This window comes from Ambystoma mexicanum, chromosome 3p (genome assembly GCF_040938575.1).
Source record: "Ambystoma mexicanum isolate Mex_15411 chromosome 3p, UKY_AmexF1_1, whole genome shotgun sequence".
NCBI classification, from domain to species: domain Eukaryota; kingdom Metazoa; phylum Chordata; class Amphibia; order Caudata; family Ambystomatidae; genus Ambystoma; species Ambystoma mexicanum.
This window is the reverse complement of record NC_090925.1, coordinates 870,039,640-870,054,103: the sequence shown is the minus strand read 5'-3', so window position 1 is coordinate 870,054,103 and position 14,464 is coordinate 870,039,640. Positions and strand designations below refer to the sequence as shown.

The 14,464-nt window shown below is 47.5% G+C and overlaps 1 protein-coding gene across 6 annotated transcripts in view; it reads left to right on the top strand.

The window, feature by feature from the left end:
• The window catches only part of NUDT9 (nudix hydrolase 9), a 255,056-nt gene that overhangs the window by 26,936 nt on the left and 213,656 nt on the right, over window positions 1–14,464 (top strand). Inside the window, exon 1 of one of the 6 annotated variants that reach the window (XM_069652049.1) lies at window positions 6,410–6,522. The exons of 4 other annotated variants lie outside the window; for them this stretch is intronic. In XM_069652049.1, coding sequence (XP_069508150.1) covers window positions 6,485–6,522 — 38 coding nt within the window. In that variant the 5' untranslated portion in view covers window positions 6,410–6,484. Of the gene's footprint in view, window positions 1–6,409; window positions 6,523–14,464 lie in introns of those variants that run through there. One more of the 6 variants, XM_069652047.1, reaches the window with a different exon arrangement.

Below are 14,464 nucleotides of genomic sequence, written 5' to 3'. Positions count from 1 at the left end.
ATGTCTATGACATTTGTGTCTAGTCGCCATTCGTGTTCTTCTGGTGGGGGATCTCTGCTTAGTGAATCTGCTAGGGTGTTGAGTTCCCCTGAAACATTTTGGGAAGATAAAAATATCCCCCGATTGAGTGCCGATCTCCATATTTTCTGTGCTAGCTTGGACAGATTTGGAGAATGTGTGCCCCCCAGCTTGTTGGTGTGGAGCATTGCAGTGTTGCTGTCGGTTAGGATTTGTACCGACTGATTTGTCAGCTGTGCTTCAAATGCTTGAAGCACTCTGAATAGCGCGAGAAGTTCCAGCAGTTTGATGTGGTTCTGTATCATGATGTAAGTCCACAGACGTGTGCTGTGAGATGAAGGTGATGTGCCCCCCACCCGGAGGGTGATGCGTCTTTTATAACTACTGCTTGCACCGCCGGATCGTGGAAGGGTTTTCCCCCTCAACAGATTCTCCTTTGTCCACCAGCGAAGGTGTTGTACTAGTGTTGGCGAAACAACCACTAGATCGTCCAACTGACCGCTTGCCTGACACCACTGTTTCGCCAACCACTCTTGCATGGGTCGCATGCGCAAACGTGCGTGTGGGACCAGGTAAATGCAAGATGCCATCATGCCGAGCAAATGCATAGCTTTGTGTACGCTTATCTGGGAACGGCTTGATAATTAGGTATTTGCAGTAGCATATTTTGGACTCTTTCCTTTGATGGAAAGACTAACCCTTCCGTGTTTATGACCACTCCTAGGAACTGTTTGGTCTTGTTTGGTACAAGGCTTTTTTTTTCTCGTTTATTGAGAAGCCCAATTGGAAGAGAAGGTTTATAGTTCTTTGAGTATTTTGCCTGCAAATTTGGGAGGACTCCCCTGTAATCAGCCATTCATCCAGGTAGGGGTACACTGGGATTGCCTCCCTGCGCAGGTGTGCTTCCACCACTGCCAGTACCTTGGTGAATACCCTTGAAGCGAATGCTATGCCGAAGGGTAGCACCTTGAATTGGTAGTACTGGTTTGCTATCTTGAAACACAAGAATCTTCTGTGTGCTAGGAACATTGAAATATGAAAATAGGCATCTTTCATGACCAATGTTGCCATGTAGTTCCCCCGCTTTAGCAGTGGGATTACTTCTTGTAGCGTTGTCATGCAGAATTTTTGTGGCTTGACGGGTGTTTGCAAGGCATAGGTCTAATACTGGGCGCATTGTTAGATTTTTCTTTGGCACAAGGAAGTAGGTTCAATAGATACCCTTGTTTACCTGGTTCGCTGGGACAATTTTGATGGCCTCCTTAAGCAGCAGTGTTGCGGCCTCTTCTAGAAGGATGCATATCCTCCTTTGTGTTTGGTTTTTGACGCAGGGTTGGTTTGATGGTCGCTGAAGTAATTCCACACAATAACTGCCTGCCACGGTCGATGGCACTCACTTGTCCGAGGTGATTCACTCCCATGCGTGGGTGAAGTGCGTTAAACGCCCTCCTACTGGAGAGGCCTGGAGGGGACCTGAAGCGGGTGGTCATTGTTTAGGAGGTGTTGGTCCACCTCTGGAAGTGGAGGACCTCCCCCGGCCAAGAGATCTACTCTGGCCCCTTTTGGAAACCTCGCGAGGCTTGTCCCTGATTGTTTCCCCAGGATGAGCCCTGGCTTTTCCCATAGCTGAAACCTCTCTGCGAGTTTTGTCCTCGAAAGCGACAAAAATGATTTCCGCCTCTTTTGGCATGGTGGCTTATTAGTTAGCTGGCCTAATGATTTCAGAGTGTCGTTCTCTTCTTTGGCAGATTTTAATGCATCCTCAACGGCTTTCCCGAATAGGACATTGGGTTCTATTGGCATGTTGAGGAGTGTTGCCTGTGTCTCCAGTTTGAATCCTGACTGGCGAAGCCGTGCATGGCGTTTTTAAGATTGTCCCTTCTGCAATGATTCTGCCTGCCTTATCGGAGGCATCCAAATTATTCTTCAGGATGCAGTTCGACACCGCCTTTCCTTCTGCTCCTGCGAGCGACAGTTGGGACTTAAGAGGTTCAGGTGCTGATGCCATTAGAGTTGCAACTTCATCCCACTTATGGCAAGTTATAACTCGCCAGTAATGTGGTATTGTTTGCAGTCCTTGTCTGAAAGGCTGCTGAGGTGGTCACCTTCCTCCCTAGAGTGTAAAGCTTCTTGCTTTGCTTATCTGGGGGAGCTTCAGGTGAAGCTAGCATTGCTCCTGCCGCCTTTCGTGTAGTGGTCACTACTAACGAGTCTGGTTTCAGTTGACCCCTTATGTAAAGTGGATCTGTGGGAGCAAGGTGGAACCTCTATTCAATACGTGGGTTCACAGCCCGCGTTTTGGCTTGGCGTTTCTAGTGAAGGCTGAATTATCCTTTGTATTGATTGGAGGAGGGGTATAAACTGGGTAAACTTTTTTTTGTCCCCTAATATGTCCTCTACAAAATCCTTATCCAGTTGTGTCACCTGGGTCTGAATTTTGAAATGCTCTGCTGCTTTTATGAACATATCATTAAACTGAGGTTGATTGTCCACTGGTGAGTCTGCCACTGGTGCATCAAGGTGATCGGGAGAGGGTAGGATGCAATGACCTCCTCATAATAGTGATCTCCCCCAGACCTCCCCCTTGAGTATCCTGCTCTTCAGTGTCTGAATTTGGATCGTAAAGGTCATATTGGACAGGGTGTTGCTGAGCACAAATCAAAAGGGTGTCAGGGTGTGGACTCTTTGTTGGGGGTTGTGAGGTCGATGCACCACTAGTGGCTGGCGTATTCTGGAGGCTGTGTACTGTCTGTGGATTCTTTTCAAAGAAATCTGCCATGAAAGACATTCTGCGCATTACCCTATCAATGTCTTCACAGGACCATTGAGAGGAGCTTGGTACAATAAGAGGAGTCTGTGATATTTCTGGAGTAGGCTGGTTATGTTTCATAGCACCTGCTAAAGTACCCTCCCCTTGGGAAGCACTCTCTTTCTCCTTCTGAGGTGTACTACCTTTCTCCTTATGGGAATGGTGACTTTTGGAGGGTGTAGACTATTAGAGGATTCGCTGACAAGCTTGACAGTGGCCATCGTTGTGGTCCCGTGCAAGACAGAAGTTGCACACCTGGTGCTTGTCTTTCCAGGGGAACTTCTTCTTACAACTGGGGCAGAATTTAAATGGTGCGTTTACCATATTTGGATGGAAGGGCAGCTTGGTGAATATAGAGAGGGTAAAGGGGAATATGCATTCTCTTAGAGCACTAAGAAATGTCCATCCCCACTCTCCCTACTGTCTGGGCCGAGGCCGAAGGGGTGTCGTCAGGTCAGGATGTTTGTCCGACAGCGTTCGTCCTTATCACCACTGAGAAAGATGTTCATCAAAGGTCAGCGATTTTAAAGGATAGAAAGAGTAACTAACTCTAATTAAGTTTTAATCAATGGCGTTAGCCGAATAGGAACTCTGCGATTTAGCGTCTATCGATGATGGCAGAGAAAAACAATCTGAGGGACCTCGACGCGTGAAGGACCATGGGTACAGTGGACGTCACACTAGGGATAGTATTACTGGCTCGCCCTGTCGACGCCCCTTTTTGAGTTTTGAAAACAACAACTGTAATACTCTGCAGCTTCCACTAGATGTCGGCCTATGCATAGCATGTGATCTAAGCAGATTCCACAAGCCTCCGAAATATATATATATATATATTGCTCTCGGCAAAGTATGCATAGGACATTTTACATACAATTATTATCTGGCAACTGATTGATCGACCCCGGATGATTAAAGGTTGTACTGGTAATTTTAATTGTAAATTGTAATTGGTTATTTATTACGCGCTTAATACCCAGAGGTTTCTAAGCCCGGACCCGGGGATCGAACCTATGTTGCTGCGTGTCGTCTTGCTTCCAAGACGAGCACGTTGCCGTTGAGCTATCCTCCCGAGACTGGTCTTGCCTGGATCCGAACTTGCAACCTGCATATCGTACAAAGATCACATCAGCAAGCACTAGAGTTGTTGAGCTATCTTACCAGCTATCTGTAGTGGCAGTTACACATTAGGTGTAGGGTACAGCCATATCAGCAATGAAGGCAGAAGAGCTGGTGCTGTGAGTGTGCAGATTAGACGAGCTGGAAGCATCTTAAAAGTATGTGGTGAAAACAGCACAGCAGACACTATACTAGAGCTGAATCTGTTAAATGACATCACCAGCCTATAGTGTACAAGTGACACAAACTTGGAGAGTGGGGAGGAGCCAACTTCCAGGGCCTTCTCAACCAATGGAATGTGCCCTGAGGTAAAAGCAGCAGGGAGGGGGGCCCTGCTGGGAAAATCAGACATAGAGTCAGCTTTTAGACTATTGCCTATCCACAAGGACCGCCATCATTTGCTGGGGTTCAAGGTGAGCAAGAAATATTTTTACGACAAATATCTGCCAATGGGCTGTGCCATTTCATGCGCTTATTTTGAAGCATTTAGTACCTTCTTGGAATTCACTGTGAGAGAAAAAACGAAGGAGGGTGGAATATTACATTATCTTGATGATTTTCTGTTCATTGGTAAGAAAGGGACCGATGAGTGCGGGGCACTCATGGAGGTATTTCAAGGGTTGATGGGGGTCCCGTTGGTGCCGGGGAAAACAGTGGGTCCAGCCACCACCCTGACCTTCTTGGGGATTGAAATTGATTCAGTAAAGGGCGAATGCAGGCTCCCGCAGGACAAAGTGCAAAAGCTGAGAGACATGATACAAGGCTTGAAGGGGAAAAGCAAAGCAACCCTGAGGGAGCTGCAGTCACTGGCGGGTAACCTCAAATTCACCGGGAGAGTAATACCGTCGGGCAAAGTGTTTGCCAGAAGTGTAGAACTAAAAACAGTAGGGCTGCAGCATGCCTCTCAACACGTCCGGTTGGGATCCGAGGTAAAAGAGGATCTCCGGATGTGGGAAACATTTCTGTCAGTCAAATGGGGTTGCAGTCTGGAGGGAGGACTGGGCAAGCAGCGAGAAGCTCAAGCTATTCGCTGATTCATCAGGGTCCCTTGGTTTCAGGGCAATCCTGGGGGTCAGGTGGTGCGGCAAAGCATGGCCGGCTGAGTGGCATAGGAAAGGAATCACAAAGGACATCACGCTGTGGGAACTGTTCCCCATTGTAGTAGCATTTAAGTTGTGGGGGGAACTCCTTGAGAACAAAAAGGTATCTTTATGGTCGGACAATTTAGCAGTGGTTCAGATTATTAATCTGGGGTCATCAAGCAATGTGAGAGTGTTGAAGATGCTCAGGGAACTCACCAAATGCCTGCTGGCATTAAACACCGAGGTCAGGGCATGGCACATTCCCGGTATCAAAAATACGGCTGCTGATTCTCTGTCTCGTATACAGTGGGAGAAGTTCCGAGAAAGCTGCCCAGAAGTGAGGAAGGTGATGGCCCTGTTCAAGGATCAATGGTGGGGAATGATTGGGGTGATCTGAGCTCTTTGATAGACACAGCCCTGGCACCAGGCACAACCAAGAGGTACAGGGTGTGTTGGGAGCGTTTTGTTACATTTCAAAGGGAGGTGCTGCCAGAGGGTCAAGAGGAATTTGCAGTGCAGGCCTTTGTGGGTTGGTGCTGGAGGACGGGGAAGACCAGAGCCTGGATGACGTATCATTTGGCAGCTATAGCTCATTATGCCAAGCTAAGGGGGGAGAAGGACCCCACCAAGGAGCACTACATCACACTGGTCATGAGAGGGTGGGCCAAGCAATCGGTACTGAAGCCCGACGAGAGGCGGCCCATCGATATAATAAAACTGCATGGTTTGATTAAAAGCCTGAACACCGTCTGCAATGGTGAGTCGTAGAGGGTGCTGTTTACAGCGGCCTTCACAGTAGCATTTTTTGGGGCGCTCAGGATTAGCGAGCTGGTGCCCGAGAACAAAGAGGGCAAAGGGAATGTTTTTTTGCGTTTAAGGGATGTGCAGCTAAGCAGCACTCAGTTGGTCATTTATGTGCGGAGGTCAAAAACCGACCAGAAGGGGAAGGGGGTGGCACTGACGCATCAGGCCATTTAAATGAGTCTAGTGTGTCCGGTGGCTGCCATGGCCAACTTTCTTCAGCAGCGCCAGCCTTCTGAGGCAGGGGCACCATTGCTCCTGCATAGGGATGGGTCTGCCTTGAGCCACTTCCAGTTCAAAAAGGTGATGGAACTGGCTTTGGCAAAAATGGGGTTGACGGAGGGCCGATTCGGGACCCACTCATTCCGGATGGGGCCCCCACTTCAGCAGCCGGGGGCTTGGGGGCGGAGGAAATCAAGAAGTTAGGGAGATGGTTTTCAGGGTGTTTCAAAAGGTATATCAGCCGGATAAAATGTAATATAACATGCCATCTCCTCTCCTTCTCATTACCAGCTTTTCAGGGAAGGAAGAAGCGCACCGTTTGGATAGTGGGGCATTCGTTTATCTCAAGGGCCAGGGCGAGCAGGACACCTCAGTAGGAGGAGCTGACGGCCGGCGAGTTCCGGATCTGGTGGCATGGGGTGCCAGAGATGAAATGGGCACAGCTGCATGGGCTGCTGCGGAAATTGCTGGGTAAGCAGAAGAGGCCAGATGTGCTGGTCATCCACTTGGAGGGGGGGGGGGGCGATTTGACCAGCTTAGGGAGGGAGGTCTTGTTGAGGGACATGATGCTCTCATTACAGGAGATATCGGCACAACTGGGTGAAACGGAGATCGTGTGGTCAGAGGTGATTCCCAGGGCGGAATGGAGAGGGGCCGAGAACCACACAGCAGTTGAGAAATCGAGGAAGAAATTGAATGGGGCCATGGCAAAGTTCTGCAAGGGCAGAGGCTTCCAACATATCAGACATGGCCTGATCAACTTGAAAACCCTGAGTATTTTTTAAAAGATGGTGTGCATCTGTCAGCAATGGGGATGGAGCTCTTCTACTGGAACATATGTACTAAATTGTTGGAGCTGTAAAAGGAAACAGGAAAGAGGGTAACCCACCTCGTGGCTTGGCGGTGTTTGGGCGACCAAGCACAAAGACATACTCTGAATGAGCCAGAAGGAAGCCAGAGGGGTCTTCACTCTTCTCGGACCAGCGCCTCTTTAGAGCCTAACGGCAGGCGCGTCTGGTGGTAACAACAAGGGCTCGGCTTCCCCCAAAAAGAAACAGCGTTCTCTCCACCCACGGACACCTGCATGGGCAGGATAGGCACAGGCACAAAGAGTTGGGAGAGTTGGGCCTACTAGGAATGCTATACAAAAGTATAGGGGGAAGCAGGTGATCATGGACACGGAGCAAGCGCCACACTTACAGACTGGATTTCACGAAATGTATGCAGTGATTCTTTTGTTGTGGAAGTAAAACTGCGGCCAAGTTTGCCATTTGAAACTACTTTCTCATTCCCAATTAATTTCTGGTAAGAAAAAAAGGTGCATCAGAGGAATGATCAAATGATGGCTGATTGGCTATGGGACCAAATGGACAAATGCAGGGGTTATGCAGCTGCCGACGGGACTCACCAAAGGAAAATGGAGGAGGCCGCCCGGTAACGGCTGCAGGGGCCTCCTAACATTCCCCCCTCCCCTTGGGGAAGGGGAGGGTCCGGGGGCGGAACAGCGCCAACATCATCCAAAGCCCGCAAAGTACAAACAAAGGAAAAGGGCGGGGGAAGCCCTTTATAACGAGCAGGTGTCCTACATCAGGAAGCATCAGCACCTGCAGTAGGACGCCGCTGTGAGGAAGGATTTCGTTTTTCAACCACCCACCCCACGAAAGGAACGGAAAGATGGGTACACCTGGACGTCGCTGTCGCAGGACGGTCAGGCGGAGATAAGGCAGTGTTTGGGCGACCAAGCACAAAAGGCAGAGTCTGAATGAGCCAGAAGGAAGCCGGAAGGGTCTTCGCTCTTCTCGGACCAGCGCCTCTTGGGAGCCTAACGGCAGGGGCGTCTGGTGGTAACAACAAGGGCTCGTCGTCCCCCAAAAAGAAACAGCGTTCTCCCCACCCACGGACACCTGCATGGGCAGGGTAGGCACAGGCACAAAGAGTTGAGAGAGTTGGGCCTACTAGGAACGCTGTACAAAAGTATAGGGGGAAGCAGGTGATCATGGACACGGAGCAAGAGCGACACTTACAGACTGGATTTCACGAAATGTGTGCAGTGATTCTTTTGTTGTGGAAGTAAAACTGCGGCCAAGTTTGCCATTTGAAACTACTGTCTCATTCCCAATTAATTTCTGGTAAGAAGAAAAGGTGCATCAGAGGAATGATCAAATGATGGCTGATTGGCTATGGGACCAAATGGACAAATGCAGGGGTTATGTTGTTTGCCCTGAGCACCTGCCGCCGCCACCAGCAATCAATCACGGACTAGCCCATGGTTTACTCCGTCCACTTCGCCCTTAATCCGGTTCCAGTAATATTGCAACAACATACAAACACATAAGCCACACCAACAGCACACATAGCTTGATATCGATTTGATACATGCACCAAAGCTCAGCGCACGTTGCATATCGAACTGAAGCCAGGACACCACTTCTCTCACTATCCTACTCCCTCTTCACCTTACTAACCCACCCCGCCTTCGCGTTTACAGATCCGCCTGAGCACCTGGGGACCAATTTCGTTGGGTGATGGTGCGTGATACAAATACCTTTAATTTCGGTTATAATATTAACATTCTAAAATCATACAGGCACTGGGCCGTTAAACTGTAGAGGCGTTATAAATACACGTTAATTTGATTCGTTTATATTTAGAGTTTTATATACAAAATAACTGTAGGGCAGCACAATGATGCAAACTACTCTACCCTGGGATATGTAGTCTGTCCTTCCATTGAGCTTATTCGATTTAGCGCCAGATAATGTAACTTTGGGGCTTGTTGCTGCCCATGCAATTTCATCTTCTGTGCGTTTATCGTGCAAATCCTTCAATCGACTTAAGTGAACTGGGGCTACACTCCAATCCTTGTGCTCCCCAACCATACTCCAACCCCTTTTCCAATACCGATAAGCTGGTGACATACACACTACCCCACTGCGATACTTCACCCTACGTCACTTCCATGATTGCACTGCTTCTTTCGCTCTTCACATGGTTGGTTGCCCCCCTTCACCCGCTCCTTTTGCGGTTTACGGGGTTGCCCTTCCTTTCGTGTTGCTTTGTTTAAATCGGTACAGGTCAAGTATACTAAAGTTAGACTGTTACTGTTGTGTTATTGTTCTACCATGCTACCATGTTGTAGGATACTGGTAGGCTTGGATAGTACATGACGATTTGGGGACACCCTGGAAGGCTGGCAACAGGGCCATCCTTAGGGGCAGCAGCGCCCTGGCTGAATTAGCACCCCCCTCCATGCGCCCCTGGTCAACGGGTGGCGGGGTGGGGCCAGGAGGTGGCTTTTTTTTGTTTTTAAACCTCCTCGCTCAGACGAGGAGGTAATGATATGAGTAGGGTGTATCAGCACCCTATTGTTATTATATGCGCTCCGCTACCGCAGGTGCATTTAATAACAATGGGGCGCCTGCCATGCCTTCTGCCACTATGCCAGCTCGGGGGAGCCCTTGAAAGACTCCCCCGAACTGACGTGGTTGGGGGCTAATGCTGCCCTTTTGTCATTAAAGGCGCCTGCGGTGGAGGGCCGCATTTAATAACAATAGGGTGTTGACAACAGTGTGGTGCCCCAGCGGTCGCCCTGCTCGCTCTCCCCTAAAGCTGGCTCTGGCTGGCAGAGATACTAGACTATGGTTTTCCCCACCCCTTACAGGGGGGCTGACATGGGATAGGGCAGCAACGGCTAAGGTCGGTTGTAGAGAAGCAGCAGGGAAAATCAGAGTTGCTCCTTAGTAGGACTTGTGGGATGTTTTTACCTATGCATCCAAGCCATACCATAAAACTGTGCGTTACTGGCATTGAAAACCTCTTGATGGCCAGAACTCCCCAGAGAGTGCACAGGGAAAACATGAAGAATAGGCTGCCACCCATTTTTGCCTATGTTGTGAGCACAGGAGGGCACTGCCTAAAACCACAATTGGGCTACACACACAGTAGCCTGAAACCATTGGGAATGGCAATGCTGATTGCCAAAAGCAACCCAGAACTGTGGGGAATTCATTTTCTTAATGTCAAAATGTATGCAATACTGGTGCTCACCACTATCAGAAAGCCGGCGTTTTAAAACCACCAGACTTTTGTGTAAAACTGAACAAATGAACCCAAACCAGGCCAAGGAAAGACTTGCTAAGAGGTGGATACAACGTAAAACTATATTCTGAAATGACTTGAAGGAAGTAATTATTTAATGTATATATAAATAATAGCTGGGGATGTCAGCAGCTTAAGGGAAATTGGATTTAAAACCACTAAAATTGAAATGTTTAAATTAAATGAGTGACCTACTTTTGAGTGTAACATAGTTTGCAACTGTTGAAATGTCATAGTTTTGAACTCAGAATCAGCATTCTAGCTGCATGTGTAAAAAATTGTCAGTTTGATTTGAATGTAGAAAACTGGGTAACAAACATGACATTTAGATGAAGCCTGGCTTAAAGAGATTAAACTCTGACCACCAGCTACCCCCGACAGGAGTTGAGACTTGCACAACTGCATTCCCAGGCCTGGCTGCCTCCTGCTGCCCCTGCTTAAAGGAGATCACATGGCCCTGTTGATTGAAAGGGGAGTGGCGCCTGGGGACTGCAGGGAACTGAACAATGAGCCTTCTTTGGCTCAGGCAATTGTTAAATTAGGGGGGGTCGTAAAATGGCTTCCTCTTGGAAGGAAATGGGAGGGGCAGTGCCTCTGCTAGCAAGCTGAGCTTGGGGGAAGTGGACAAACCAGAAACTCCACCATGTGCTTGGGGGAAACCACACCCCTTTGGGCCAGAGCATAATTTTAAAAAAGATGGATAATTCCTTGTACGGACTTGTCAGAATTATATAAGTAATATCATTATTCTTGTGATTTTTCTGTGCACGTTTTAAGAGGTTTTAGGACCCTGTGGTGTATTCTGGGGGGTTGCTAGCAGAAAATAGGGTCTTACTCCAAATGTCTGCATGTTAAAAATCTGACACTTCATCAATTAATGTCCATACTCCTTGCGCACATTTGTGTAATTTTTGGTAAATGTCCGATATTGGTAAACCGACCAAAAAGCGCAAAATGTGGTCATTTCTGAATCCCAGCTCGCAGGAACATGGGGCCTGAACAGAGACCTGTCTTAATTCATCTGTAATATGTACATGTAATGTCAACCACTTGTGTATCTGGGAAATATGTATTTGAATCAAATATAGATTTGTGGGCAAATTGACCAGGGGAGGATCCTCTGACCCATAAACAGACCTCATCATGATGAACATCCATTTCCTTCCCCCAATCATGGGAGAGGGGAGAATTGGGCCAATGACAAGTAGAGAGGGGCAGGCTCAGTTATGCCACGCACACACCCACTTTCTAAACACATAAAAGCAGACAGTGCACGACAGGTAGTGACATTCACTTTCCACTTTCTTGCGGGACGCTTTGCCGGGAGACTTCAGACTTCACATCCAGAGATCCACACTTCAAATCCATCAATCTCCAGAACCTGTAGCAGAAATTAACTCCAGAATTTGTAGCAGAGAGGCCTAAATCCACAAGCTGAATCCTCTTCAGCAGGCCTCAAAACCAACCAAACTATTCAACTATGCCAAGAACTTTTGCAAGAACCTGTAGCAGTATCCAGAAAGCAGTGCTGTATCCGGAACCAGAGAGAACCACAAACCAGACCGTTGTGAGCAGGACCGGTGCTTGACAGACCCAGAGAGCAGAGCTGACCCAAATAGCCGGGACTTCAGAACCACCCGCCGGAAGTTCCGTCCAACCTGACCAGACCTTGATGGCTTATTTCAAAAATATAGTGTGAGTACACACTGTGCCAAAACCAATCTCTTAGTTTAAAATAATCTAATCTAAACTATTTTAGCCTATTAGAACTGCCTCCTAGAATCGTGTCGTTCTGTCATCTTTAAAACTGAAAACTGTCATCTGTCATTCTGAGCTTTAAAATCTCAAATCCGAAAAACTACCTTGACTAAATCGGCCGTATCTCCGGAACCGTTTGTGCTAGGAGCAAGTTTTAACTGTCATCTTAAAGCTTAGAATCTAAGCTTTCCAACAAACCGACTTCCTACTCCTTATAGTGCCTCCGTAATTGCGCTCGACGCACGCGATTAAATTTGCCGCGATTTTACATTTTGCACATTTCAGCCACGTGTAAAAATCAGCAGCTCCTTGCTTTCCTTGCTGAAATTCGTTTGCAAACTGACAATCATTCATAGACCATTGCTAAAGTGATCCTGAATTAATTTAAGTATCTCTCACTCACCCTGAACCTCCTATAGGAAATGAAAAGCCTTTTTAGCATATTTTTCACTTAATTGCAACCACATCAAAGTATCTTGCCTGTGTTAAAACTCATACCTGTTTTCCTCTAAGCTTGCTAGGGGGGAACTGAATTATATTTGATTGCATTCCTCACAACTGTGTGTCTTCTTTCCATCTCCTTATATTGCATAAAGGGGGGGAGTGAATTGTCAAGGAAAAGTGATTACATTGTCTTTTGTTGAAGCCATATCAAGTTATTTTCTGTACTGCATTTCATTCATCATTGCGTTTCCTTGAACCATATAAAGCATTCTTTCCCACCTCATCCTTCTGTTCCTATTCATAAGTAACCAAGAACTGTGCTACTGTGGTATTACCTCTTGCTGATTACTGCTCATATGCACGTGTACTATCCATTATCAATTTATTTATAGAAGTCTGATATATATATATATATATATATAGTTTCATTTTTCAAATAAACCTTTTAAATTTGCAAAACAAGCCTACTTCTTGGCTCAGAGGGGTCAAGGGGGATTCTAAGAGAGGGGTGTTATACAAGGGTTCATCATCCAATGAGCCGGTCAAGTGGCACAGCGAGTAGAGCGCTCGCTTTGACATCCGTGCAGAGCCTGTTAACGCAGGTTCGAATCCCGGCAGGGCCAAACTCAGCCTTTCATCCTTCCGAGGTTGATAAATGAGCACCACACACCGTGGGTAATAATAAGCAGCGCTCAGATACCTGAGGGTTTGTAGCGCTATATAAATGCCTAATTATTATTATTATTATTATTTATAACTTGCCACAAAAAAGTACATAAATAAGGGCTTCCCTTGGGCATCCCAGACAAGGCACTGACTTAGTGGGATTGCTTGATTGGAGTCACTTACAGAGTGGGGGCTCGGAGCCGGGATATTCTGGGTTAGAGTTACAACTTGTGCAGCTTAATACAGTGTGCCAACTGACCGGATACGCATATCCGGTTAGATCACCACCCTGTTTTACACTGTGAAAGCACCCCTCAAAGGAACGCTCTAAGGAAACGGTCTGTTTTGCAAAATAAAATACAAACTTCTGTAAATCAGGAAGGAACTCAATTTCCAGAATGACGATCTGGTAGACATCAAAATAGCCAGAGAGCACTTCTTACATAAGCTATTTGTGAGAGGTGAATGGACTGAGCAGGGCCAGGATGCGTGGTTGCAGGCAATCACAAAACCGGTCACTGCAACTGGGTTAGATATCTGGAGAGATCAGGGCCCCTTACATGTGGTCCTGAGCGAACTATACATGGCTCCTAAAGCTAAAGATGAACACGACAAGATGGTTAGGATAGCGGTATATTTGTATCAATATATGGGAGCCATGCAGGATAAATGTGCTGAAAGCCAAGATCTGGCATATAGGCAACAGATGGCGTTAGAAAAGGGCCAATCTGACCTGGTCTCTTCTGAGCAGAGGCTGCAGAGGAGCCAGGAGTCAGAAAATGATAGTAGGCAGTATATCATTAAAATAAAAGAGGACATGCATATACTGCAACAGGAAAAGACAGACCAGGATACCAGAATTCTGGCTTTGCAGAAGGAGCACCAAGACAGTTTGGACTCCTTACTGCAGAGTCAGAAAAAGCTGGAGCAACAGATCAATTTCAACAGGGCATGCACAGAGCAGGTAGCCACCCTGCAAATCCAACTAGACAGAGAGAAAGAGGAAAGCAATACATTGATTTTGAAAGACCTGGATACCCAGGCAGAGTTTGATGAAGAACGCCGGAAAGCTGGTGCCTTTCAAAGGCAGAGGGACGACCTGGCGTCACAAATGCAGGCTCTTGGTCAGGAAAGGGATACCTTAGGCCAGGAAGTCTGCCATTTAAAAAGAAAAATTGAAGAAAATCACTTGGCCCTCCAGGGGCTGGGTGACCTCCAAAAAGAGCATCAGGGCTTGCTAGATCACACCAGGATGGTGGAGGATGCTCTGGCAAGAAAGGGGCAGGCCAGTAGGGATGGGACTGAGGAGGTAACCCTCCTGCAGCAGAAACTGGCCCAGTACTCCAGGACCAATCAGGAGGCACAGCGAGAAAATGAGGCTCTCTGTCAGCACAATGATAGGCTCCAGCAACAGGTAGCCGTGCAGGAGAGACTGATAGAGTCTAGT